This window comes from Nerophis ophidion, linkage group LG13 (assembly GCF_033978795.1).
Source record: "Nerophis ophidion isolate RoL-2023_Sa linkage group LG13, RoL_Noph_v1.0, whole genome shotgun sequence".
In the NCBI taxonomy this organism is placed as follows: domain Eukaryota; kingdom Metazoa; phylum Chordata; class Actinopteri; order Syngnathiformes; family Syngnathidae; genus Nerophis; species Nerophis ophidion.
The window spans coordinates 5,302,026-5,327,755 of NC_084623.1; the positions used below are offsets into that span (position 1 = coordinate 5,302,026).

At 40.9% G+C, this 25,730-nt stretch overlaps 1 protein-coding gene across 1 annotated transcript in view; it reads left to right on the forward strand.

Moving 5' to 3' along the window:
• The window catches only part of LOC133564154 (GRIP and coiled-coil domain-containing protein 2), a 64,321-nt gene that overhangs the window by 11,413 nt on the left and 27,178 nt on the right, over positions 1–25,730 (forward strand). The window contains 13 exon segments of the mRNA XM_061918295.1: positions 351–2,185; positions 3,351–3,411; positions 3,585–3,685; positions 3,790–3,896; positions 6,907–7,012; positions 12,723–12,887; positions 16,087–16,191; positions 19,011–19,173; positions 19,321–19,421; positions 19,554–19,631; positions 19,719–19,856; positions 22,088–22,209; positions 22,407–22,580. Coding sequence (XP_061774279.1) covers positions 351–2,185; positions 3,351–3,411; positions 3,585–3,685; positions 3,790–3,896; positions 6,907–7,012; positions 12,723–12,887; positions 16,087–16,191; positions 19,011–19,173; positions 19,321–19,421; positions 19,554–19,631; positions 19,719–19,856; positions 22,088–22,209; positions 22,407–22,580 — 3,256 coding nt within the window.

A 25,730-nucleotide genomic window follows, 5' to 3' on the forward strand; every position in this document is an offset into this window, starting at 1 on the left:
ACCAGGCTCGGGATGTTTCTGTGTGGAGTTTGCATTGTCACCAGCGCCCCACGCCACCCCAAAGGGAATAAGCGGTAGAAAATGGACATCAGGACCTATAACTAAAACCTCAGTTTTGTCCTTGTTGATCTGTAGGAAATTCCTACAGATGTCTAAAATGCAGTTAATAAGGGTCTCATTACACACGGCGCTGACTAGTGGTACACGTATCACGGTTTGCAAATCACTGTTCTAAAGCCTGCAGACTTTTTGGGGGGTTTTTGGAACTTAGATTTCGGGACGGAACAGAAGGTACAATAGAATTAGCAAGATAAGATGCTTGTCACTCAAAATAACCTGTATTTCCCCAGAGAGCTATCTGCAGGATGTCCAAGAAGAAGACGAGGAGCCTGGTCGTAGTTCAGGGATCGCTAAGATGCTAGTGCTGTCTGCATGCAGTCAAGGCGACTCCGGTGGTGTTGATAGCGAGGCCGCGGAGGGCGGACCACTGAGGGCGGCCATGGAGGACCTTCACGCTCAGAACACCATGTTACAAGATGAACTCACCCTGCTCAGTAATGTGAAGACCGAGCTCGAGTTGGAGCTGGAGAAAGTCAAAGAGGAGTTCCAGGTGGAAAGGGAAGAGATGGATTTTAAGATCAATGAGTTGCAGTTGAATCGAGACATTGACCCAACCACCCCCAACCTCATAAACGTTGACTCTGAAAGGACCGTATCATGTGAATCCAAAGAGTCACCGGTCATGCCAGTCCAAGACCAAAACCAACAGAATCAAGATGTGCAAGAGAACCTTAAGTCCCAGTGTGAAGCATTGACCAGAGAGAGGGACTCTGCCCTGGCTGACTTCTACCACATGAGGGACGTACTGCAAAAGTTTGAGACAGAGCTGGCTCAGAAGACCAACGACTTTGTTCTACAGTACAAAGCCATGAAGGAGCAGGGAGCCAACTCGTTACAGAACCTTCAAGACAAGATAGAGCAACTCAGCCACGAGAAAGAAGAGTTGTCAGCCAAATTTGAAAGGGTTACAGAGGAGAAGACTATTCTTATGGAGACTGTGCAGGACCTAAAAATGAAGTTCGAGGGTGACTCGGCCGACGAGCAAAAGTCCACAGCAGAGAAACAAACTTTAGCACTTGAAACTGTGGAGAAGCTCACCGAGCAGAATGAGGAGATCCTCTCCCAACTACAAGTGAAAGAGACCGTGACTGAAGAACTGGGTGAGCTGGTGAATACACTGACTGAAGAGCGAGATAGAATCCAGACCTTGCTTCAACTTCGAGAGGAGGAAATGCAGGAGCTGAAAAGTGAAAAGGGCAAAGAAATCGAGTGTCTGCAGGAGGAGAAGGAGGCGGCACAACTGCTGAGAGAAGAGATCGAAAGGGAGTTGAAAGTCTTGAAAGCAGAGAAGGAGAATGAAATGCAAGTTTTGAAAGAGGAGAGGGACAAGACCGAGGCCAGCCTGAAAGAAGAAGTGGGCAGACTACAACAGGCTATGTCCTCTTTGGAGCTGAGTCTCCAAGACATATCTGCAGACAATACCTGCCTACATCAAAAACTGGAGGAGACGTTAGCCACGCTTTCCCAAAGCCAGGAGGAGCGGGAACTTGTGGGTTCCAAGCTGGCAGCTGCAGAGGAGCAACTAGAGCAGGAGTCATCCCGGAAAAAGGATCTTGAAACAATGTTGAATTCTCTAAGAGAAAATGAAGCTAAGCTCGTTCACAATACAACGACAGAACTGGAGACCCAGTCGGCAGCTTTTAAAAACACCAAGAAAGAATTGGAAGACCTCCAAATATGCTTCAAAGAGCTGGAATTGGAGAGAAACCTGTTGAGGACTAGTCTTGAAGAGGCTCAAAGGGAACAACGATCGGAGGAAGCCATGCCAAGCGAACTTCACACTCTGGAGCAAGAGAGGAACATGCTGAGAGTCAATCTGCAGGAGGCGCAAAGAGACACTGAAGGGCTACAGAAAGACCTGAACGACATGAGGTTGCTCAGTGAGAAGATGTGCACCGAGAATCAAACGTTGCAAGCCCAAATCCATCTGATGTCCCAAAGCGGAGAAGAAAATGAGAAGGCTGACATTGAGAGTATGGAGAGAGAAAGTAGAGAATTTAAAGAGCAGCTGACGGAGAAGGACTCACTCATATCTCAGTTGAAGGCTGAAATGGCTGCTCTGCAGGTCAGTGTGGTTCTTCATCTTTCCTCAGGATTAGACCTATGCCACGGGTCTCCAAACTTTGTTTTTAAAAAATCACAGCATGTGGGTGCCATTTTGAGATTTTCAATTTTCAAATCTGCAAAAATGTATATTTTTTAAACCTTTAAGGCTCCTTTCAAGTTTTGTCCCTGGGACCCGGAAGGGTCTCGGTCATAGAAATGTAAGTAGTAAGTCATACATTATAATTTTTTTTGTTTTCTTCAACGCTTAAATCTCGATATTAAGCAACACCTATTTATGCTCCTTTTGTCAAAACCCAGGTTTTTATGGCTAAACGTAAATTATGCAATATTTTCCCCCAGAAAATGTCAAAGTATAATATTTGATGTGAAGTATTTGTAGCCTTAGATACTGTTTGTTTGTTCAAAAACATAACAATGACAGTTTGAAAAAAAAAAAGGAAAAGTCCCGGTAAAATTTTGGGAAATCCACAAGGGCCCCACTTACAAAAGTGTTAAAAAAATATATATATTTTTAATTTGTTGGATTCTTAAGTGTTTGGATCAACTTGGATCCATACTCAGTGGCCTACTGGTTAGAGTGTCCGCCCTGAGATCGGTAGATTGCGAGTTCAAATCCGGCCGAGTCATACCAAAGACTACAAAAATGGGAGCCTTACCTTCCTGCTTGGGACTCAGCATCAAGGGTTGGAATTAGGGGTTAAATTGCCAAAAAGGATTCCGGGGCACGGCCTCCAGTGCTGCTCACTGCTCCCCTCACCTCCCAGAGGGTGATCATGGGTGATGGGTCAGATGCAGATGAATAATTTCACCACACTTAGTGTGTGTGTGACAATTATTTGTCAAAGTTGACTATTAGATTTGAAGTAATTGGAGCCTAGAATATGTCAGAAATTCCCGACATTGTTTTTTGACATTGTTTTTGTCATTTTACTCTTTCACGTTTTCCTTTTGAATTGTATTCTTAAATTGTGTCGTTAAAAAATTAGCTTTGGCCTACAAAAGGCTACAAATTGGACACCCCTGGCGTATTCACTTTGAAAGACGAGTGTCTGAATTCAAATCTGTCTTAATCCCTAATTTCCCTAGCAGGATGATTTCTGTGTTTAGTACGTGTATTCAAAGTGTTCAATCTGCAACCCGTTCTTTGTCTGTTATTCCGACAGGATTCTGCCAAGTCAGCGTTGTCTGTGGACAATAAAGTTGTGGAAATCACACATAAACTAGGTATGAGTGTAGCAAGATTGGGCAAAAACATGCATGTTTGCCCGATACTTGGTTCATTTTTAATTTTTATAAAACATACAGTATTTAATTATCAACCCATATCCATCTTTGCGATGTTTTTGTTGGGGGTTTTTATTATATTATTGTCAGACTTTTTTTTATTCTACCTCTAGCTGAAATGGAGCAGAACAACAAAGAAAAGGATGAGAAAATCAACAAAATCAAAGCTGTGGCTGTCAAAGCAAAGAAGGAGCTAAGCAGCAATAAACAAGAGGTAAGAAGAAGAGATAGAAAACAATCTATTGGATTCAACACAATAGAATGTAGAAATGCTTCATGTACATGATAAATCTACATTATGCAATCTTCTCATTTCAGGTTGTGACCCTCAGGGACGAGGTCGCGTCTCTAAAAGCAGAGCGGGACAAAGTGAACAGTTCAATGAAGGACATCATTCACTGCGCTGAAGGCTACAAGGTACTCTTGTCTTGAGAGGGAATGTGAGGCTCAACCAAACTACCTCGGCAGTCTAGAACACCATCTGAAGAATTTCATCCAAATGATGACAAATGACCAAAAGACATGATAGGACCAAGGTTAACTATGGTTTTGTCATAGTTGTCAAACAGTCTGAGATAAAAGCAATGTGCAAAATTGTGTTGATAAATTACAATATTTAATTAACATTATTATGTTTATGCAAGCAATAATTAGGACTGTCAAAATCAACGAGTTAACTTGTGAGTAATTACAAAAAACAATATGCAATAATCATGTACACAATTAGGTGTGCACATGATTAATGCATATTTTGTGTGTTCAATAGAGAAGTCTGATCTACAATATTTGCAGGCAGCATACCCCTTTCCCTTAGAGCTGTCCTAGATGAACTGAAATTATTTTTTCCAATCATTTTGGAACTTGCAAGCGTACTTCTTCTTCTTATGCGTCGTCGCCATGTCTCTTCTTCCCATCTGCTATGTTTTTGGACATTACTACTTACCGTAGTTTTGAAGCAATGCATGATGGGAATCTGGATGTTGTGTGTCAGTGTATTAACGTGCCGGCTGGAATAAACACACGCTTAGAAATAGCTCCGTGCCGGCCTATTTTATGGGTCAAAGATAAATTTATAGATTACAGAGACATACCGTATTTTTCGGATTATAAATCGCTCCGCAGTATAAGTCGCACCGGCCGAAAATGCATAATAAAGAAGGAAAAAAACATATATAAGTCGCATTTTTGGGGGAAATTTATTTGATAAAATCCAACACCAAAAATAGACATTTGAAAGGCAATTTAAGATAAATAAAGAATAGTGAAAAACAGGCTGAATAAGTGTACGTTATATGAGGCATAAATAACCAACTGAGAAGGTGCCTGCTGTGTTAACTTAACATATTATGCTAAGAGTCATTCAAATAACTATAACATATAAAACATGTTATACCTTTACCAAACAATCTCTCACTCCTAATCCATAAATCCCATGAAATCTTCTTCCTCGATGTCGCTTCTAAACAACTCTGCCAACTCCAAAAGATATGCGCTGCTTACACTTGTCGTTTTCTGCTGCATATTTCACTACATCCAGCTTGTAATCTGCAGTACATGATTTTCCTTTCGGTGCCATTTTTGTTCAGCCCTTCTCAGTTTTTATAAATTACCGCCAACGATGAAATAATCCATTTTAATAGCTACGGCAGTCGCATATAACATATCGCAGTTAGCATCCCATGACCCACAATGCACTTCTGCCATCACCCTCCACCGCCGAATTCTTATTGGTTGAAGTGTGTGTGACGATTGCTGATGTGTGTGTGTGACGATTGCTGACATTTTCTTCGTCTCTTCCGCAAATGAGAGCAATAATATTATTTGATATTTTACGGTAATGTGTTTATAATTTCACACATAAGTCGCTCTGGAATATATGTCGCATCCGCGACCAAATTATGAAAAAAAACTGCTATTTATAATCCGAAAAATACGGTATATAATAGTCTCCTTTTTAGGTGAGAGAGGACACTAAACGCAGTGCCTTTAAGTCACGCCCCCAATATTGTTGTCAGGAGAAATTTGGGTGAATGGTTGTCCCGGGAGATTTTCAGGAGGGGCACTGAAATTTGCGTGTGATGTAAGGATACCATCATGAAAAGCACATTTAATAAAAAAAAAAACTTATTATGGTCTTACCTTTACTTATAAATTAAGTTCATGTGCGGTAAATTTAGGCCAACGCTTAAAAATTTGAGTGTGATGTACGGATACCATCATGAAAAGCACATGTAATAAAAAAAAAAAATTATTATGGTCTTACCTTTACTTATAAATGAAGTCCATGCGCAGCTCCTTCTGATCAAAAGCATCGATAACTTGTTTATAGAAGTCTTCCTTATCTTTCTTCAATTTTAAAAGTCTCTCTGTCTCGATGGAGATCTTCCTTTTTTACCTCCTGCTTTGATTGAAAGTCCAGTTTAGAAAACTGTTTTATTTTAGCTATGTAATCCTCCATGTTAAAAGTGCAAGCGAGAGGAAAAAACAAGCACACGCTGCTCACTCTTGCTGCTTGTTGTCACTTCTTCTGCAGCCGAGTAGTCGCAAGAAGGATCACTAGCGCCCTCTACCACCAGGAGGCGGGAGTCATTTAATGACTCATATTTGACACACGCAGCTACGGTATATTAATAAAACATAGCTGCTTACTGTTCTTTTTAGCATATTCAATAGCTTGGACCTTAAATCCTACTGAATAGCTCTTAATTTTCTTCCCTTTATGCGATTTCAAATGATTGAAATCAGCCTCCTCCATTTTGAAAATGATGACAGGTGAAGTGTCACTCGTGACGTGACGAGTTTGACCCGGCGGAAATTCTAGACATATGCTAATTATTTTGCGAAACGAGTTTGACCCAGCGGAAATTCTAGACATGCGCTAATAAAAATAATATTTTGCGAAACGAGTTTGACCCGAGGTTAATCCTGAGCCGGCGGTAATGCTAAGCATGCGCTAATTATTTTTGCGAAACGAGTAATTTGAGGCAGGCGCATACTATATACCCGGCGGCAATTCAAGGAAATACGGTAAATACCCTTTAAGAAATGTCATATTTTTGTATTATTAATCACATGAGTGAACTCCATTTTTTGGCAGCCCTACTTTGAATTTGAGAATTTTTTTGAATACAATTATCGCTGTTTGTGAAATGGAATAATATGTCAGCAACTATATATCTGGGAGCCAAAAGGCCATTTCTTTCATCAATTACATTACTAATTGGCAAGTTGAAGGCTCCTTTATCTGAAAGAGACCCTGTGAGTAATGTCACAGCCAGCAGTTTCCATAAAACCCTGAATGCACCAGGCTCCCTTTAGCAGCAACAAAATCACTCAGTCGCATCTAATGACGCTTGTGTCCCCGGCGTAAATGAAGGTAATCTCTAGAGATGCATCGAGTCTTCTGCGGCTGAGTTGTGACGGCAGTGTGTGTAGAACCTCAGAGCTAGATTACGACAAGCGGAGAGGAGAGAAGGTGGAGGCGGCAGAGAGACAGTTAGTGAGGGGGAGAAAAAGGTTGAGGGCAGTGCTGTCACACTGAGTAACACAACGACACTTGGAATCACTCTAACACACCACTTTGATCACACACTTTGCTCTGGATTAGTTCTTGCCTCATTCCTGTGAGAATCCTGCGTGTGACTGAAGTATTATAGCTGCCCTTAGATGGCTACATGTAACAGTGAAAATAGCCTTGTTACACTTTGTTTTTGATTTATATATTTTTTTACAGACAACATTAATATTCACACACTAGGGCCTATTTAGTGTTGCCAATCAACCTATCCCCAGGTTGATGGATAGCTTGCTTTTAAATGATACCTTAAGATGACAAGCACTTATCCAAGTGTTCATGTTTGAAAACCCACAAATAAATGTCTGGAACTTCAGATAATATTAAAGTGTAAATGAAGTTGAGGACCACGTTAAAATGACGTGGCCTGCCACTTTGAAATTATGGTACAGATTTCTTAAATTGGGCCAATAAAGTGATGTGGCGAATTTAAAATTATGTGGAGGGTCACTTTAATTGATGTAGTGTATGTAATGGGCCATAGCAGAATAATGTGGCGTGCCACATTAAAACTAGGGCACGGCCACTTAAATTGAAGTGGTGGCATGGTGTGCCACTTTAAAATGATGGTACGGCACTTAAATTGAAGTGGTGGTCCATCATAACATTGTGAGGCTGGCCACTAAAATGATATGGCGGACCACATAGAATGATGTGGCTGGCCACTTTAATAGTTTTAGCAGACCACATGTGGTGCTGCTTTAAAATTATGGTACGGGCCACTTAAATTGAAGAAGTGGTCGATCATAAAATTGTGTGGCTGGCCACGATTAAATGACATGGTGGACAACATAAATTATGTGGCGTGTCAATTTAAAATGATGTGGAGGGCCACTTTAATAGATGACCACATTAAATCATGTAAGACGCCACATCAGAATTATGTGGCGTGCCATGTTAAAATTATGGTACGGGCCACTTAAATTGTCGTGGCAATTCATTATAAAAAATTGTAGTGGGCCACAATAAAATGATATGGTGGATCATATAAAATTATGTGGTGGGCCACATCAGAAGAATGTAGCGGGGCAAAATAAAATGTAGTGGTGGGCCAATATAAAATGATATGGTGGATCAAATAAAATGACGTGGTGGGCCACATTAAAAGAATGCGGCGGGGCAAAATAAAATGTAGTGGTGGACTACTATAAAATGATATGGTGGATCATATAAAATGATGTGGGGGACCACATTAGACCACTTACCGGGCTCCTAAGCCTTCTTCACAAGGATACAGACCCAAGACGAGATAGACCTATTTATTCGGTGGTGTGATACCAACCATCTTATTCTAAATGTGACCAAGACACAGGAAATGGTTTTGGATCCGAGGAATGTGACTGACCATGAGCCAGTGGTCATCAAAAATCAGGAAATCACTCAGGTATCCTCATATAAATATTTAGAGGTTCATATTGATCATCTTCTCTGCTGGAAGACCCACATTGACAAACTCTGCAATAGACTGCAACAGAGGCTATATTTTTTGCGAGGATTAAGATTGTACGGCGTAAGCAGCCACATCATGATGATTTTCTACCGTGCCATTGTAGAGAGCATCATTAGATACGGGATCACTTCATGGTTTGGCAACCTAACCGTTAGGCTAAAAAGCAAACTGGCCGGATTGCATAAAACGGCAATGAAAATCGCAGGGAGGAAAGAATATGAGCCTGTACAGAGTATCTATGGGCAGGCAGTTAGGAAAAAAGCTAAGAAAATTATTTCCAATTCCCAACACCCACTCTTCCCTGAATATGGAACCCTGCCATCAGGGAGAACACTCCGGGTCCCACTATGCAAATCTAACCACTTTAAATTATCATTTGTCCCAGCCTCCATTAAGCTGACCAACAATGTGCAATAGAATGTTAATACATAGGTTAGCACTTTATTTTAGCACATAGCACTTTAGCACATAGCACTTTAGAACTAAACACTTTAGCACACAGCACTTTATCCATGAGCTATAGTGCAGTGCACACTTGTACTTTATCTTTATCTCCATACTGTAGATTTTATGCCTACATCAAAGTGCCACCCGTGTCTAGCAAGCTCCATGTTCTGATGTTTAAATGTTAGTTGTCTGGTTGTGTCTGTGCTTGTGTTTTTGTTCTGTGGTTTTTGTGTATGTTAAGAAAGCAATGATGCACTGTTTCCAAGACAAATTTCCCCCGCGGGGACAATAAAGTTGAACCTTGAACCTTGATTTGGTGGGCAACTTTATGGGAAGTGCCACTTAAATTGAAGTGGTGGTCATCAATAAATTGCTGTGGTGGACCACTATTGAACTATATGGCAGACCACATAAAAGGATGTGGAGGGGTAAAATAAAATGTAGTGGCGGGCCACGTAAAATTATGTGGTGGGTCACAATAAAGCTATATGGCAGACTACATAAAATGATGTGTGGGCCACATTAGAATGATGTGGCGTGCCACACTATAATTATGGAAAGTGCCATAAAAATTATGCGTGGTGGGCCACAATAAAACTATATGGCAGACCACATTAGAATTATTTGGTGGGCCACTTAAATTGAAGTGGCGATCAACAATAAAATGCTGTGGTGGGCCATGATAAAACTATATGGCAGACCACAATAAAACTATATGGCAGACCACAATAAAACTATATGGCGGACCACAATAAAACTATATGGCAGACCACATAAAAGGATGTGGAGGGCCACGTTAGAATGATGTGGCGGGGCAAAATAAAATGTAGTTCGGCCCATGTAAAATTATGTGGTGGGCCACAGTAAAACTACATGGCTGACCACAATAAAACTATATGGCAGACCACATAAAATTATGTGGTGGGCCACGTTACAATTACGGAAAGTGCCACTAAAATTGAAGTGGCGGGTCACGATAAAAAAAAATGGCAGACCACATAAAATGATGTGGAGGGGCAAAATAAAATGTGGTGGGCCACTTAAAATGACGTGGCGGGGCAAAATAAAAAGTAGTGGTGGCCCATTTAAAAGACGTGTCGGGCCAGATTTGGCCCCCGGGCTTTGACTTTGACATGTGTGCATTAAGGAGTGGGGGTTGATTAATTTATCCAGAACTATCTGCAGTGTCCTCAAACGACCAGCAGGGAGCATCTATGAACATATAACACTGTATCATCTCTTTCCCCTCTGAACGGAGGTAATTCTTCATTCAGGCTTCAAGTGAGGGAGCCAGTGCACGTCGGCTAGTAAATGTAAAGTGTGTCCAACACGCCTCCGATACACCTGCTGTTCATCTGATTTAGGGGGACTCTCACGTCACACTCCACAGTGCAGCAGCCACAAATGGCCTATCAGACTTGAGTGGCTGAGCCCAGGAGGAATGAGGTTTATATAGACTCCTCTCCCAAGACACCATAACTGTCTCTTTCCAATGAGAGAAGCCCAGGCAGCCAAATGGAGCACAACTTCCATCTGCTGTGCAAAGGAAGAGTTTTGTCCTCGTGCACGCTCATCGCTCTCGGCGGGTGGAAGGCAGACAGCAAGCCAGTTGGGGAATTTAGAGTACATCTGGACGTCTCTGTTTACCAACCTGACTTTCCCTTGTTTGGCTGACAGATGATGAGAAGACGGCGAAGGGAGTCCACAGAGCCCAGCGCTGTCAGATTTGCATCAGCGATTTTCAAATCTTGTCATGTACACGGAGAATATTTGCCCTCGTTTGCATTTTCCACCGGAAGCATTCAATTTGGGTTGTTTTTTTCAGCGTTTAGATCAGTGCGGCCCGTAGCTACTTTTTTAACCTCCCGCAACACATCCTAAAAATGCTATTCCAAATAAACAAAAACATAGAAAAGTGGAATTAAAGAGTACCGTATTCTTCGGATTATAAATCGCTCCGGAGTATAAATCGCACCTGCCGAAAATGCATAATAAAGAAGGAAAAAAACATATATAGGTCGCATTTTTGGGGGAAATTTATTTTTTAAAACCCAACACCAAGAATAGACATTTGAAAGGCAATTTAAAATAAATAAATAGTGAACAACAGGCTGAATAAGTGTATGTTATATGAGGCATAAATAACCAACTGAGAATGTGCCTGCTATGTTAACCTAACATATTATGGTAAGAGTCATTCAAATAACTTTAACATATAGAACATGCTATACCTTTACCAAACAATCTGTCACTCATAATCCATAAATCCCATGAAATCTTATACGTCTAGTCTCTTACGTGAATGAGCTAAATAATATTATTTGATATTTTATGGTAATGTGTTAAGTCGCTCCTGAGTATAAGTCGCACCCCTGGCCAAACTATGAAAAAAACTGCGACTTATAGTCCGCAAAAATACGGTATAGAGGTGGAATGTAACGGGAACAAGTTGCAATGTTGACTCTAATAACACAAAGCTGCCATGCAGGCAACTAAGGCTGTCAAAAAATCATTGATTTTCCCATTAATGGCGATTCCTTTTTGTAACAATTCTTAATCGATTCAGAACAAGCAAAAGTAGATTAATTATTTTTCCTAACCTGTCCTGTCCAGCCACTCAGGCAAATCATAATGTATTGTATATTGTATATACATATATATATATATTGTTGATGTAGATCATATACTGCAAAAAGTCAGTGTTCAAAAACAAGAAAAAAAAATACAAAAATGAGGGGTATTTTATTTGAACTAAGCAAAATGATCTGCCAATAGAACAAGAAAATTTGGCTTGTCAAGACTTTCCAAAACAAGTCAACCTTTAACATAAGTATATTCTCACTAATAACAAGTGCACTTTTCTTGGGAGAAAAAAATGAGACGTTTTTGCTCAATATGTTGAAAAATATTCTTTGATGAAGTAAATGCTAGTGCCATTATCTTGACATGATGATATGGGCTCGGCATCATGCTTTTTTTTTCATGCTTGAAGTAAGAAGTTATTACTTTAAGAAAAGTAGTTTTATACTTGTGAGTGTTGATGACACAGCTTTGCAACAGTTGATATTCTAGTTTCAAGCATGTTTTACACAACATAGATCATCAAATCTCAGCTACAATCTTACTGAGATCATTTAGGACTAAAACCCTTAAAACAAGTAAAACACTCTAACATAAAATCTGCTTAGTCATAAGAATTATATTTTCAGACAGAAAATAAGCAAATATCACCCTTATTTGAGATATTTCATCTTATTTAGATTTCAGTTTTTGCAGTGCAGGTGTCAAACTCAGATCCAGACCGATACGTCATTTAATGTGGCCCGCGAAAGCCTGGGAATATTGTGCATACTTCATCTTTCTTACTAAATGTTGTCATTGTTTCCATTTCGACAGAAAAAAATGTATGTAATACATAATATTTAATATGTTTTAAACTTTGATATACATAAAAATATTCAATTGTAATTGATGTGAATCTTTGGGCACCTTGCCATTCGGTTTTTGATAGTTGTCGTCCTCGTCCTTAAACGCATCTGTGTTTGTGATCGGCCATGAAAAGCATTAATCTGCATTGGCAATCAGGTACGTTTCCATGAAAAAAGTGTGATAGTGATGATGCCCGATTGATTAGCATAGCCACACAGTATTAATTTGCAGGCCAAAAATAAGTAAGAATACAAAAATATGTATTTCAATCCTTGTAACAACACAGTAAAACATTTTAAAAGAACCACCACATAACAGTGACAATAATCTGGAATAATTACTGCTTCTCAGGTGCAGTTGCTCAGCAGAGAGAAGGAGGACTTGCTGGCTGCCATGGAGACCTCCAGGAGCTCAATGGTGCAGATAGAAACCCAGAACCAGGAGCTGCAAAAACACTCCGCCAGTCTGGACAGAGATCTTGTGGCTGAGAGAGCAATGAAGGAACAGAAGATGAAGGTAGAAACTGAAGATAAGATTGATGTCCCTCTGTTGTCTTTATTAGGACTGGATGCCTTGGTTCAATAGAGGTTTTTTTTAATCATCACTATTGTTTTGTAAGATTTAAAAAAAAATGGCACAAATTGTATTTATTTACAAAAATGAGGTACCGGTCAGTAAAGCTTGGAACCACTTGCCAAGTTCTAGGTTAAAAAGGACATTTCACCAAACAGCCACTGAGCCATCCATGACCTAAACTGCTGGCCCTCATAAGCACATCTGGACCGAATGTAAACACTGACATAGAGTACGGTACACAGAAGTACACATTGTCTCATTCAGTAGCATAAAAAAGCTTGTGCAAATATTGAAGTGGTGGGTCTTCATTTTAATTTTCCAAACGAGTTGTAGGGTTATTCCAATAAAAACAATCTAGTTTGCGTTTTAAGAGGAGTCTGTGGCCGATAAAGTAGCTTGCAGTGTTGTACTTTTATGGAGCCAAACACAATCCGCCAACAATACTCCATTTAAATCTCGGGACTTGAATATTAACCAAGTATTGGCAATAATGTTATTATAAGCGCTAACTATTTTTAGTGGCGCCATGATCACAGAGAGCTAACTACCTTATGCTGCTATATTGACATATTGAGCTGCTGCATCGCCTCTGAGTTGGTGAAAGGTAATTCTAGATAATAAATCATGCCTCTCAGCTGGATATTAGAAGGTTGTGGACATAAACATTGACATCGGTCAACTTTGACATCCAGCTTATACCCAGGAATGGCGAGAAAGACAAGAAAATCTTTTTTTAACAACTTTGTAAGGATTATGATTCGTTCTTCATCTGAATGGGAATATATAAATATCCCAGTGCGATCGTACAGCAAGTGATTGTTTTATTATGTTGACAGTTTGTATATATTGTCTACCATGAATTGATTTACATGGACCCAGACTTAAACAAGTTGAAAAACTATTTTGGGTGTTACCATTTAGTGGTCAATTGTACAGAATATGTACTGAACTGTGCAATCTACTAATAAAAGTTTCAATCAATGAATTAGCACTTAGCAATGCGGCTACATGATGCTTAGTGTTTCACTAAGGCCACATCCGTTTAGCACACAGCTTCTAAAACTTGTAGATCATCCTCCTTATATTCAGGCTCAAAAAATTAAATCTCTGGATCATTATTTGTCCCAAGTAGTCTTTGTTGTCTCTCATGAAGTCTGCCATGCTTAGTGGTGACAAAGCAAACGTTTGCGTAAAAAGGGCAGAATACGTACAGTAACTATTAATAAAGTTACTAAATTATATATACACTTAAAACATTGATGGAGGTGTTTGGATGTTTTTAGAGCACTTAATAGGCAGAATAGAGTGACTCACAGTAACTATATTGTTAGCTGACTTTTGCTAGCATTTATTTACAAGTTAGAATACCTAAAAATAAAAAAATACAGAAGAATTGTGAACAATAGACAAACATTCTCAAAAAAAGTGCATTTCCCCTCTTAAGTGCCGTTTGAAAATCAACAATAAATAGATTTAACTAATGACATTTTTCTACCATGTATATCTTCTAAAAAACAATAAAATAAATGCCAAATACATGTGCATGGAGAAAATTACTAATAATTCAAATGATAAGAAATAAAGTTCCTCTAGATGAGGTGTTGTATGGAAATGTATTTGCATAAGCAATATGGTGCCCACACACACTCCTCATAAGCCATTAATATGCTCCTGCAGCATTAGCATGTTGCGGAAAATTCAATATTTCACAGCGTAATTGTGTGTTGAGGCTTTTCCTTTACTGTTGGCCACTTGTTTGCACTTCACACATGGCAGTGTACACAACGTGACACGCAGAGAATGTAAATGTGGACATGAGGAAGGCTCTTGTTTATTACTGTATTTATGTTGAGGGCATTGAAATAAGGGCAGCGCTCACTACATTTGAGTAAAACAAAAATTATTTTCCATATATTAGCCGACTTGTCCAGGGTGTACCCCGCCTACCGCCCAAATGCAGCAGATATAGGCTCCAGCACCCCCTGCACTTGTCCCCAAAAGGAACAGGCGGTAGAAAATGGATGGATATATTAGCCGCAACGGACTATAAGCCGCCGATATATATGTTGTGAAATGAGTAATTTACACACAAATATTTTGTTAATGTTTATTTACATACCTTAATTGTTTCCAAACGATGTCTGTAACAAGGCAGTAAAACAGATGATCAAACAAAACAGAAGTCATCGTCATGGACCCACTAGCTGCGGAAGCTAGCTCTCCAATTGGCTAAACGGACTCAATAACTCCACAGGGATGTTTTAAGGAAACAATACAAAAATAATGCCGTTATAAGTTAATAATACTAATACAGACATTGTAAACATATTAGCATAATACTAACGACGCTATCTTCATTTCATTACGATAGCATGTACAAATATGCATGAAAGCACTTGTATAGACATCACGCATGGGACGCTTTAGTAAGTATGAATTGTTTTAGTGATATTTCGAAACTTACCAGCGTTGCTTGAAGTGATGAATGAAGAATCCATACGAGTAGAAACGCTATGGACGGCTACAAGACGGATCGGCACTTCTACTTCCGGTTAAAAGCAGTAAATGGAAGGACACTGCTGTGAGAAAACTTCTCTAAAAGATGGCGCCATAACTCAAACACTTAAGACTTAGACCTACTCAGTTGCCTTGTGGTTAGAGTGTCCGCCCTGAGATCGGTAGGTTGTGAGTTCGAACCCCGGCTGAGTCATACCAAAGACTATAAAAATGGGACCCATTACCTCCCTGCTTGGCACTCAGCATCAAGGGTTGGAATTGGGGGTTAAATCACCAAAAATTATTCCCGGGCGTGACCACCGCTGCTGCCCACTGCTCCCCTCACCTTCCAGGGGGTGATCAAGGGTGATGGGTCAAATGCAGAGAATAATTTCGCCACACCTCGTGTGTGTGTGTGACCATCATGTGTACTTAAACTTAACTTAACTGGTACTTTAACTATAAGTGTCTTCGTCTGTTTTTATTGAAAACTATTAGCTTTTTGGCCGTCAGCAGAAAAAAAAATGTGCGCCTTTATAAAAGCCGCAAGGCTCAAAGAGTAGGAAAAAAGTAGTGACTTATTCGTCTGGAATTGCCGGTAAGTGTATTGACTTGAAAAGACCCACATGCATTGTGTTTGTAGGACCTTTCATCGGCCGTGAAAGAAGTGGAGGAGCTGACAGGCCAGCTCAGCAAGCAGCAGCAGCAATTGCAGCGCACTGCCCAGGAGCTGGAGCATCTACGCAAGGTGCACGCCTTCACAAAAACACATTCCCCCTGCTCTTTTTTTTTTCTCCATACACGTGCGTCTCCGAGGAGTTCTCCAGTCAAGCGCTGAGACCGCTGATGGCTGCCCTGCAGCGATCAGCAATAGCTCTTAGAAAGATTGTAGCCCAAAGCAAAGGAACTGCTACCGCCTTTCCATTAGCCTAGACGTTGACAGGACAGTTTACACGAGGGCGGCCGGGAGCTCGGACTTTTCCCTCTGCACTCATTGTTAGTGCTGTCTGGCCAAACTGACCACGTCATCGGCAGAGATCCACCCATTATTTGGCCTTTTGAGCTATGTCGGTATCAGCCAGTGTGAAGCGACTAGGATGAGAATCAGCACCTCCAAGTCCGAGTCCATGGTTCTCGCCCGGAAAAGGGTGGAATGCCATTTCCGGGTTGGGGAGGAGACCCTGCCCCAAGTGGAGGAATTCAAGTACCTGGGAGTCTTGTTCACGAGTGAGGGAAGAGTTGTTTGTGAGATCGACAGGAGGATCGGTGCAGCGTCTTCATTAATGCGGACGCTGTATCAATCCGTTGTGGTAAAGAAGGAGCTGAGCCAGAAGGCAAAGCTCTCAATTTATCAGTCGATTTACGTTCACATCCTCACCTATGGTCATGAGCTTTGGGTTATGACCGAAAGGACAAGATCACAGGTCCAAGAGGCCATAATTATTTTCCTCTGCCGGGTGGCGTTCTCTCCCTTACAAGTAGGGTGAGAAGCTCTGTCATCCAGGAGCAGCTCAGAGTAAAGCCGCTGCTCGTCCACATCGAGAGGAGCCAGATGAGGATGCCACCCGAACGCCTCCCTAGGGAGGTGTTTAGGGCACGTCCGACCTGTAGAAGGCCACGGGGAAGACCCAGGACACGTTGGGAAGACTATGTCTCCCGGCTGGCCTGGGAACGCCTCGGGATCCCCCGGGAGGAGCCGGACGAAGTGTCTGTGGAGTGGGACGTCTGGGCTTCTCTGCTTAGGCTGCTGCCCCCGCGACCCGACTTTGGATAAGCGGAAGAAAATGGAAGGCGTCACTATAGACAGCGATTTTAAACTAGACAAACAAGTCAATGGCGTTTTAAAATCGTGTTTTTATCACCTTCGTCTTTTAGTAAAGGTTAAACCGTTTTTATCTTTTAACCTTTTTGAACAAGTCGTGCATGCTTTTATTTCAAGTGGCCTGGACTACTGCAATGCACTTTATGCTGGCATTAGCCAAAAAGCTCTCTCCCGGTTGCAGTTAGTCCAGAACGCGGCAGCAGGACTTTTAACAGGGGCTAGGAAACGCCAGCATATAACCCCAATTCTTCAGAGTTTGCACTGGCTCCCTGTTCATTTTAGAATTGATTTTAAAACATTGCTGTTTGTTTTTAAATCTTTACATGGACTGGCACCTCAATATATCTCGGACCTCATCCAAATTTACATTCCTGCGCGCGCTCTGAGGTCCGAGAGCCAGTTCCAGCTCGTGGTGCCCAAGACCAGACTTAAGACCAGGGGAGACAGGGCCTTCTCTGTGGTCGGCCCTAAGGTCTGGAACAATCTGCCCCTCCATGTTCAAACTGCTCCCACAGTGGAGTGTTTTAAGTCTCGTCTTAAGACCCACTTTTATTCTTTGGCTTTTAACACTACGTGAGTTGTGTGGTCCTCTGTTCTCTGTTGTCTTCTGTGTTTTTTATACACTTTGATTTTTATTTTACTGTTTTAATTGATTTTACCCTTTTAAAATAGTTTTTAATCATATTTGTTTTTATATTGTTTTTATTGGTTTTATATTTGTTTATTTTTTGTTTTTATTCAGTCATTGGTGGAGCATAATATTGTTGTTTTTTTTAGTATTGTTTTTAACATGGCTGTGCAGCACTTTGGAAACATTGTTGTTTAAATGTGCTATATAAATAAAGTGGATTGGATTGGATTGGAAGGATGGATGGAGGGTATCAGCCTTTTGTTTGTTGGTATTTGCCTTTTTTGGTTGTATATCTACAACAGAACTAGATCAATATATAAAATACATATGGGGAGGTCTGGCTTGGTTGGTAGAGCGGCCGTGCCAGAGATTAGAGCGTTGCAGGTTCGACGCCCGCTTCCGCCATGTTGTCTCCATGTCCACAGCTCGCTACATGGGTCTAAAAGTAGATAAGCTACTCGTTAAAAAAGTAGCTAAGCTACTGGAAAATGTAGTTAGGCTGCATGCTTTTTAGACCAGTTGATCTGCCGTTTCTTTTCTTTTTCTTCTATGTCCCACTCTCCCTTGTGGAGGGGGTCCGGTCCGATCCGGTGGCCATGTACTGCTTGCCTGTGTATCGGCTGGGGACATCTCTGCGATGCTGATCCGCCTCCGCTTGGGATGGTTTCCTGCTGGCTCCGCTGTGAACGGAACTCTCGCTGCTGTGTTGGATCCGCTTTGGACTGGACTCTCGCGACTGTGTTGGATCCATTGTGGATTGAACTTTCACAGTATCATGTTAGACCCGCTCGACATTCATTGCTTTCCTCCTCTCCAAGGTTCTCATAGTCATCATTGTCACCGATGTCCCACTGGGTGTGAGTTTTCCCTGCCCTTATGTGGGCCTACCGAGGATGTCGTGGTGGTTTGTGCAGCCCTTTGAGACACTAGTGATTTAGGGCTATATAAGTAAACATTGATTGATTGATTGATTGATGTAGCTTGTTACTGCCCATCACTATCGATCTATAAATAAAAGCTCCTAGTTCCTTAGCCAATTTAAGCTTTTTTTTGCTCCACAAACTAGAAGCAATTCTGTTCTAATTTACGATCTGTGGTTCCTCGCTCTGACAAGGAGGCGCAGCAGAACTCTCTGCTAGACATGGAGATGGCCGACTATGAACGTCTGGTCAAAGACCTCAACGCCAAGCTCTCAGAGAAAGACCAGTGTTCCGAGGACTTGAAGGCTCAAATAAGCAGACTAACCGAAAAGAAGGAAAGTCTTCAACAAGAAATTGGTATGTTCATGATTTCACGTCAATTTGATCATATTGGTTCTCCACTAATCTGGATTCCAGTGAATACTCAAACTGCTACTATAAATAAGCACAATACAGGTGTTCCTTGATCTTTCACTGAAGCTCCTTTTGTATTTGTGTGTCCAGAAACTTTAAAGTCCCAGTTGGACCAAGCAGAGGAGAAGACCGCCAAGATTAAACAGTTGCTGGTGAAAACCAAGAAAGATCTGTCTGATGCCAAGAAGCAGGTCTGTTTCTCTGCCTTCTTTTTCCTTTGTGCTGATCATTGCAATGGAACCACCATGTTTGTTATTGTTTTATTATGTGGCTTTATTTAATATGTGTATGTGCACCTATACTCCACTTTTCCATGCCTGCAGGAGAGCTCCCTAACGCTGCTGCAGGCCTCATTAAAAGGAGAACTCGAAGCAAGCCAGCAGCAATTAGAAAGCTCCAAAGTAAGACAGACTCTGTTGTTGCCTCTGCTCTTCACTGTGACAATATTTTTAATGCCGCCAATTAACGTGTGTGCGTTTCCGTGCAAGATCGAGGTGTGTGACTTGACGGCAGAGCGTCATCGTCTGCAGGAGCAGCTCAGGTCTGCGCTGGAGCAGCACCAAAGAGCCAGCAGCTGCCTCCAGCAACAAATAAACAGTCTGCAGCAGGAGAGGGACATGGCAAAGGTACTGCTCATTTTGTGGATTTTAACTGTTTTTTTTCTCCTGCAGTGATGAAATAAAATGATTAGAATGCTTAAAAAGATAAGATCTAGTCCAGGGGTGTCTGTGGCACATTCTAAAAATACTAATAAAAACGAAACAAAACGTGAAATAAAAGAGCAAGCGGGTGAAAAGGGTTGCAATTTTGACTCTAATAACAGAAAGCTGCCATGCAAGTTGTTATTTCTTTAATACTGTCATTGCTCAAAAATTACGGTAATAAACTATTGACTCATTCAGGGCTCCAATTACTTCACATCAAATATTCCACTTTGAAATAGTTTTTGCACATTTTGTGTTCTTTTCATATAAAACCAATGTTGTCTATGACAAAAAGGGCATAAAACAGAGAAATGAAAAAAAAACTTGGAAAAATAACTTGTAATTGACAGATATTTCTGAAGTTGATGTAGAGACTTAACAATTGAAAGTAAATAAAGAAAAATCTATGACTGATTTTTAATAATTTTATGATTCTTTAATACTTTTGGATTCCAAAAATTTTAGTGTGACTTCTTTTTTTTTTCTTTCAATCAAATCTAATAAAACTTTATTCATACAGAGTTTTTCCATACAAACCCCAATACCAGTGAAGTTGGCACGTTGTGTAATTCGTAAATAAACCATATGGGTGTTGTTGATAAATGGCATTGGATTTGCATTGTAGAGTTTTAACTTGCACTTACAGATGTAGCGACAAACTGTAGTTTATAATTATAATTATCATGTCTTAAGACTGACTGAGTTCAATATTTATCACAATGCTTGTCTAACCAATCAAGTCATCCACAGGCTGAATCTCAGGCTCTGTAGTTTGGTTCCTATCTATCGTCCCCAGCATGCCCACAACACTCCTAACTTTGACCTGATATCAGGTAAACATCGTCTACCGGCTTGTACCGCTCCAAGTGTTGTATGCAGGGGACCAAACATTTGGAACCGGCTTGATGAGAGCCTCAGGATGCTCTATTCATTCTCCAACTTCAAAAACTAACTGAGATCTTACCTATTAACCACCTATCTTTAATGCCTCATGTGGGGTAGACTACTGCTGGGTTATGCTTGGTTGACTTAATGAATATGCATGTGTATGCTTGCTTTAGTACTCGTATTTTGGGTTCATCATATAGCGTTTTTGTGCTCGCCACCATGTTTCAGCATTCCATGCATATACTGTCCTCCGGACCCCCTGCCAAAAGCTTCTTCTAGCTTATCTGGGGGACCCTTTCACTCACCACCATCCTTGAATGGATATTCATTTCTGTTGTAATTTTAATCTGGTATTGTGAAGAAATAGTTACTGACAGTGATTTTCTTAAGTGTTCCTGGGCCCATGTGGTGATATCCTTTACACACTGATGACACTTTTGAATGCAATACCGCCTGAGAGATGGAAGGTCACGGCTTTGCCGCTTACGTGCATTGATTTCGCCAGATTTTCTGAACCATTTGGTAATATTACGGAGCGTAGATGGTAAAATCCCTAAATTCCTTGCAATAGCTCTTTGAGAAATGTTGTTCTTAAACTTTTGGACAATTTGCTCACGTATTTGTTGACAAAGTGGTGACCCTCCCCCCATCCTTTGTGAATGACTGAGCATTTCATGGCAGCTGCTTTTATACCCAATCAAGGCACCCACCTGTTTCCAATAAGCCTGTTGACCTGTGGGATGTTCCAAATAAGTGTTTGATGAGCATTCTTCAACTTTTTCAGTCTTTTTTGACGCATGTTGCAGACATCAAATTCCAAATGAGCTAATATTTGCAAAAAATAACAAAGTTTCTCAGTTTGAACGTTAAGTATCTTGTCTTTGCAGTCTATTCAATTGAATATATACTGAAAAGGATTAGCAAATCATTGTATTCTGTTTTTATTTACCATTTACACAACGTGACAACTTCACTGCTTTTGGGTTTTGTACTTGCAGTGCAAAAAATCAGCTGGGAAAAAAATCAGATTTAAGCCACTTTGGCCGGCAGTTCTCCCCCTGAGCAGAAAATACTAGTATCATTGAGACAAAGTATAAAAAGTTTGGGGCCCAACACGGACTCTTAGACGCCACAAACAATGTCCAATTGTGATGAGCATCAACTATCTTTACAATTGCTAAGTTCTTATCATATTAGGAACATTTCAGTGAGCCTTAACAGCGGAGATGACTTTACTGCAAAGCTTTTCATTATTTTGTTTCTAGGCAGAACTGGTGACAATGACTGAAGAGTTTGAGGGCTATAAGGTGAGAGTGCACAATGTACTGAAGCAGCAGAAGAGCAAGCTCAACGGGCAGAACGAAAGCAACGCCAGCAGGCTAGAAGGGTACGGAGAGTTGAGAAAAGAAACCACGACTGGATACTTGAATTGCCATCTCAGTGTTATACTGTTTATGTTAATGTTGTTTATTGCTTTTGTCCTTCCATTATCTGATGATTTGGAGTCCATCCAGCACTTTGGGTACGGCAGGTGCTACAGAAAGGAAGTTTCTGAGTAAAATTGGCGCGCTGTGTGTTTGCCAGAGAGTTGACGTCTCAGGTGGACCAGCTGAGGTCCAGGCTGGCAGAGAACCAGAAGTCTCTCCAAAGCAGCACAGCAGAGCTGCAGCAGCTCCAGAATGAACATGACACCCTGTTGGAACGACATAACCAAATCCTGCAGGAAAATGTCAGCAAGGAGGCGGAGCTGCGGGAGAGGTGACGTCTGTTTGTTTGTTAACTCTGGCTTGTCTGGAATATAACATACAGTACAGTCATGTTGGCATACGTTAAAGGCCTACTGAAATGAGATGTTCTTATTTAAACGGGGATAGCAGGTCCATTCTATGTGTCATACTTGATCATTTCGCGATATTGCCATATTTTTGCTGAAAGGATTTAGTAGAGAACATCGACGATAAAGTTTGCAACTTTTGGCCGCTAATAAAAAAGCCTTGCCTGTACCGGAAGTAGCAGACGATGTGTGCGTGATGTCACGGGTTGTGGAGCTCCTCACATCCGCACATTGTTTACAATCATGGCCACCAGCAGCGGGAGTGATTCGGACAGAGAAAGCGACGATTTCCCCATTAATTTGAGCGAGGATGAAAGATTCGTTGATGAGGAAAGTGAGAGTGAAGGACTTAAAAAAAAGACTACAGGGCAGTGGGAGCGATTCAGATATTTTTGCTGAAAGGATTTAGTAGAGAACATCGACGATAAAGTTTGCAACTTTTGGCCGCTAATAAAAAAGCCTTGCCTGTACCGGAAGTAGCAGACGATGTGTGCGTGATGTCACGGGTTGTGGAGCTCCTCACATCCGCACATTGTTTACAATCATGGCCACCAGCAGCGGGAGTGATTCGGACAGAGAAAGCGACGATTTCCCCATTAATTTGAGCGAGGATGAAAGATTCGTTGATGAGGAAAGTGAGAGTGAAGGACTTAAAAAAAAGACTACAGGGCAGTGGGAGCGATTCAGATATTTTTGCTGAAAGGATTTAGTAGAGAACATCGACGATAAAGTTCGTAACTTTTGGCCGCTAATAAAAAAGCCTTGCTTGTACCGGAAGTAGCAGACGATGTGTGCGTGATATCACGGGTTGTGGAGCTCCTCACATCTGCACATTGTTTACAATCATGGCCACCAGCAGCGGGAGTGATTTGGACAGAGAAAGCGACGATTTCCCCATTAATTTGAGCGAGGAGGAAAGATTCGTTGATGAGGAAAGTGAGAGTGAAGGACTTAAAAAAAAGACTACAGGGCAGTGGGAGCGATTCAGATATTTTTGCTGAAAGGATTTAGTAGAGAACATCGACGATAAAGTTCGTAACTTTTGGCCGCTAATAAAAAAGCCTTGCTTGTACCGGAAGTAACAGAAGATGTGCGCGTGACGTCACGGGTTGTGGAGCGCCTCACATTGTTTACAATCATGGCCACCAGCAGCGAGAGCGATTCAGACCGAGAAAGCGACGATTTCCCCATTAATTTGATTGGGGATGAAAGATTCGTGGATGAGGAAAGTAAGAGTGAAAGACTAGAAAGAAAGAAAAAAAAGACTAGAGGGTAGTGGGAGCAATTCAGATGTTATTAGACAAATTTACTAGGATAATTCTGAAAAATCCCTTATCTGCTTATTGTGTTACTAGTGTTTTAGTGAGATTATATGGTCGTACCTGTACAACCTGAAGGTCGGCCCCGCACCTTTCTTCAGCACCAGTCCACAGGTGGTGGCGATGCCCATCTCTGCCCTTCGCAAGGGATCGTCTTCAAAACACAATCTTACGAAATGATCGCTGCATAATACACTGTACTTTGTGTGTGTGGTCCAATCCAACCGTGTTCGCTTAACATCTCTGTTCCATAGTAAAGCTTGACTGTCACATTTCGGGAATGTAAAAATTGAAACACCGGCTGGGTTTGTGTTGCTAAAGCCGGCCGTAATACACAGCTTCCCAACCTACAGCTTTCTTCTTTGATGTCTCCATTGTTCGTTGAACAAATTGCAGAAGATTCAGCAACACAGATATCCAGAATACTGTGGAATATTGCGATGAAAACAGACGACTTAATAGCTGGGAACGATGCTGGAACAAAATGTCCTCTACAATCCGTGACGTCACACGTATGTGTCATCATACCGAGACGTTTCAGCAGGATATTTTGGCGCGAAATTTAAAATTGCAATTTAGTAAACTAACCCGGCCATATTGGCATGTGTTGCAATGTTAATATTTCATCATTGATATATAAACTATCAGACTGCATGGTGGGTAGTAGTGGCTTTCAGTAGGCCCTTAAAGGGGAACTGCACTTTTTGTTTTGTTTTTGTCAAGCATTCACAACTTTTATGTAAGACAAGAAGTCTTATGTTTATTCCTTAAATAAAACAATTAGGAGGTGGCTTTCAACACAGCTAATCGTAGTAAAAAAGCCTTCTAAAAACATCCAAAATCTGCCAACCGTACTCCATTTACATTTCGTGACCTGAATATTTGCGATATTGTTATTGTAAGCGCTAACGCAGACAAACTATTCATAGTGATCACAGAGCGCTAACCAGCTTATGCTGATATATATACAAACTGAGCTGCTGCACCGCCTCTGAGTTGGTGAAAGTTAATTCGAGATTACAAAATCCTGCCTCTCACCTGGATAGTAGAAGGTTGTGGACATAAACCGAGAAGTTGGTCAACTTTGACATCCAACTTATGGCAAGAAAGACACTGTTTAGCAGATTGCTCTCCAATCTGCTAAACAGACTCAATAACTCTACGGTGACGTTTTGGTGAATTTAAGAAACTGAAACAATACAAAAAGAATAGTTAATACTATTAACAGACACTGGTAAACGTGTTGGCATGTTAGCTATTGCTAACGATGCTTGCTTCATTACATTATGACAGCACGTACAAATATGCATGAAAACACTCTTACAGACATCACACATGGGACGATTTAGTAAATAAGAATTGTTTTAGTTAAATTGAAAAACTTACTAACGTTCCTAGGAGTGATGAATGAAGAATACATACGAGTAGAAATGCTATGGACGATTACAAGACAGACCAGCACTTGTACTTCCGGTTCAAAGCTTTAAACTCAAACAATACCACACAACTTTAATGCTTTATGAAAAAAATGTACATTATGTTTGTCAGCGATAAAAAGTCGATTAATTAGCGGCTTATCGTCCGTAATTTACAGTATAATATTTACGGTGGAAACGCTTCAGCGTCAACTGACCCGTGTTGAGGAGCAACTCTTCAACCTGCAAAGTCAGAACAGTGAGTATGCAGGAAGGTTTTTTTTAGCTCAGTTTATTAACATTCTTTACAACAGTAAATACCTTCAGGTAAGACTGACAT